The sequence below is a fragment of the Fundulus heteroclitus genome, chromosome 3 (genome assembly GCF_011125445.2).
Source record: "Fundulus heteroclitus isolate FHET01 chromosome 3, MU-UCD_Fhet_4.1, whole genome shotgun sequence".
Classification (NCBI taxonomy): domain Eukaryota; kingdom Metazoa; phylum Chordata; class Actinopteri; order Cyprinodontiformes; family Fundulidae; genus Fundulus; species Fundulus heteroclitus.
The window spans coordinates 25,038,663-25,041,904 of NC_046363.1; the positions used below are offsets into that span (position 1 = coordinate 25,038,663).

Consider the following 3,242-nt stretch of genomic DNA (forward strand, 5'->3'; position numbering starts at 1 on the left):
TTCTATAAAATAAAATCTAAATAAGATCCATTACACTGTTGTTGTACGGAAATGTAAAGAAAACAAAAACTCAAAGGGTGTAAATGTCTTTTTAGGGCACCATTTAATATATATGTTTAAATTCTGTTTCTACTGTAGGGTTACATCATCAACTTGCAAAGGACTGCAGATAGAAATTAAACTGTAGGCTTAAATTTGAACACTTACAGGGTATGTCTATTACAGTGCACTGCACCTTTTTTATTAACCATGTGAACATTTTACCACTTTAATAACGTTAATGCCAAACAACACTGCATGTTACTGTTAACTAATGATTAACAGGGCTTTAAGCATTCTAGTCTGACAACAGAAACATAAAGCTTTAATATATGGGAAAAGCCAGTTGGAGCTCTGTCTTATTGTTAGGGGGCTAATGCTGCCCCCTGGTGTCCATCGTTTGTTCTCCTCTTATTTTGTGCTGTAATAAAACACAGCCAACAATCCACGGTTGGAATTCATTTTTATTCTTTCCAGGGGAAGAAACTCTTTAGCTTGAAGGTGTATCAAAACGTATTTTAAGAAACAGAACTGTGGGTAATGAAAAAAGAAAATGTACACAGTTACAAAGATACAATAAAGAACAAAATAAGCAAGCATTACAGCGCAGGCAAGTAGGTTTTGTGTTGTTGTTTTTTTTCTTGCGCTTGAGTTTTATGACAGGATGCCTTTTTTGCCGTTTTACCGCTGGAGCGTAGGGATCTTGTGCTTGCTAGAGGGGATTTCTTTGAGCCGGAGATGGCGGCCGCTCACTTCTTCTCTGGCTTGTCGTTGTACTCCAGGAAGAAGTCGTTACAGGCTACGGTCAGAGCGCCTACCAAGATGACGAACTCAGTGAAATCGACCTCTCCGTCGTTGTTGGAGTCCAGGTCTTTCATGACCTTATCCACAGCCTCCTTGTCCTGGGCGTTCTGCGTTTATACAGGGAACAACACGTATAAACTGTTTACAAGCCGTAATGCACATTCGTGTGTGTGTGTGTATGTGTGTGTGGCTCCAGGTGCTTTCTCACCCCCAGGTAGGTGCCGAGCTCCGTGGTGAGCAACTCTTTGAGCTCAGCCCTGCTCAGCGTGTATTTGTCCCCCTCGTTTCCAGAGTACTTGTGGAAGGTCTGGATCATCAGCTGCATGGCGTTCTCCAGGGTGGAGGCATTCTCTGAGTTGGGCAAAGACATTCTGGGGAGGAACAAAGGTTGTGTGGGTTGGAGACATACCAAAGTTAGAGCCCATGCCTGCAGAAAAAAGGTCAAGACTTCTGTCCGCGGCGTACAATCTTTAATTTTCAGATCCTACTCTGAGATAAATAGGCCAAACTCATGTAGTAGCAAAGCGGTACAATCTCTAAGAAAGCTAAACTGATCCTTGCCAAGTAGAAAACTCCACTTAGAAGTCGTTCTGTTCTGTTTCCTCCATGGCAGCTTAACTGATAAAGTAATCTACGTATAAAACTACTCCTCAGTTCGCTGCTGTCCTGCAGCATGTGGACCTCTGAGACTTGGCCCGCTGAACACGCGAGCCAACTGGTGCGGTTGAAACAAAACTCTCTGGTGTGCCAAACAACGAGAGGAAGCGCTGCGCCGAGAGGCAACCCGATCCGGCTTTTACTTTAGCTCAAAACAGCGGAGATGGATGTAAGGCCTTGCCCTTCTCCGACCTGCGTCACCTCTAACCTGTAAGAGACAACGGCGTCAGCTTCTTCCTTGCGGATGTGTTTTTATTTATGTTTTTTTTTTTGGAGAGCATGAATCAGCTGTATCAGAGATGACTAAACAAAAACCCTCTTGGCAGCCTCTGACGCACTGCTGTCTATGTTAAACTCAGAATTAGATGCTTTTTAGTAAATTGCTGAAAGCTCTTTCTGACCTTGTTTTTGCTTTGCGTCAAACCAAAAACAATGTACGAGAAGTTGCACCCCCAAAAAGGGTTTTAGTCATAGCAAGGGAGATGCCTGAGATACCAGAGTGCTCTGTGTCTTTGGTTCCTACCTGGTTGGAGGTGAAGTGCTGGCTTGACGGTGAGGTGCAGACAGGGGAGGCGATGGCGGCGGATAGGGAGACTCTGGGCGACAGCGCCTTAAATACAACCCCTTTACTCCACCCAAACCTCCTCTGTCCCTCCTTCCGCCTATTGTCCCATCCTGTCTTCTTCTCGCTGACGTCTCTGTTTACGCATCGGTCACCAGTCACTGACACACGTAGTGTAAGATCAACCTGACACATGTCGCAGAGCTACTTGGAAATGATACTGAAAAGGTACATTAGAATACCATGAAAAAGGTCATTTATTTCAGCTGTTAAAAAAAATAAATGTCATATTGTATAGATTCATTAGTTCAAGCATTTGTTTTGGTTAATTTTGTAACTATGGCTGACGACTAAAAAAAAAAAAGCCAAATTCAGTGTCTTTTAAATTCAGAAAGTTTACCCAAGACCAATTAAAAAAGACTGCTGACTTGACAGCTGTCCCAGCAGACAGCGCTCCTGCATGTGGAAGCCATTGCTGAAGAAGCCGGCATGTTCAGAGTGCTTTATGCAAGCATATTAATAGAAAGTTGAGTGTAAGGGAAAAGCATGGAAAAGTACTTGACAGAATATTGAAGCAAAGGCATTCAAGAGTTTTAGGGGGGATTCTTGAGGTGTGGACTGCAGCAGTTGGTGCCCCAAGAGCTACAGCTATCACATTCCTTGCGCCTCAGGAGCAGAGATAACGTTAGAGGCCTCTTAGCTACGCCGAGGTGAAAGAAAACTGCACTGTTGCGTAGTACATGAGGCCTTTTTCAAGCACAGAACCAGAATTGTTTGAGGTCCAGTATGAAGTTTCCGGTGATAACTTGAGGTGCCATGGCGCTTCATGCTTTTGCTCTGCTGACAAACCTAATGGAGATGTTGATTATATTTTACAACAAATGCAAAAATGCAGACCTGGACTTCCAAGCCAGCTCAGCAGAAATGTAGGTAGATCACCTTTGTGGCGTGCTACATCAATGCAATAAATCATGCAAAAAGAGCGGGGGGTGGATATGCTGTACAGTACATGAGCATATTTCCAGCAGGTTGACATTCCTGTTAAAAATCCCTTTTGATATTTCAGAAGTAACAGTCTGTTATTTTTTTATTTTTCTAGCAGTAAGATAGAATCACCAAAATAAACAGATGTAAATATTTGAAATATAAATAACATTGTCTGCAAGTAATCAACTTAATA

General features: G+C 42.9%; 1 protein-coding gene across 1 annotated transcript; it reads right to left on the reverse strand.

Annotated features, from left to right (window-relative positions):
- Window positions 1-252: 252 nt before the first annotated feature.
- On the reverse strand, window positions 253-2,130 carry s100t (S100 calcium binding protein T). Its single transcript, XM_012865712.3, has 3 exons — window positions 2,024-2,130; window positions 1,052-1,214; window positions 253-950 (listed from the first exon to the last, which is right to left on the reverse strand). Exons 2-3 carry the CDS (start codon window positions 1,211-1,213, stop codon window positions 789-791), a joined length of 324 nt encoding a protein of 107 aa, XP_012721166.2. The 5' UTR covers window position 1,214; window positions 2,024-2,130; the 3' UTR covers window positions 253-788.
- Window positions 2,131-3,242: the final 1,112 nt, after the last annotated feature.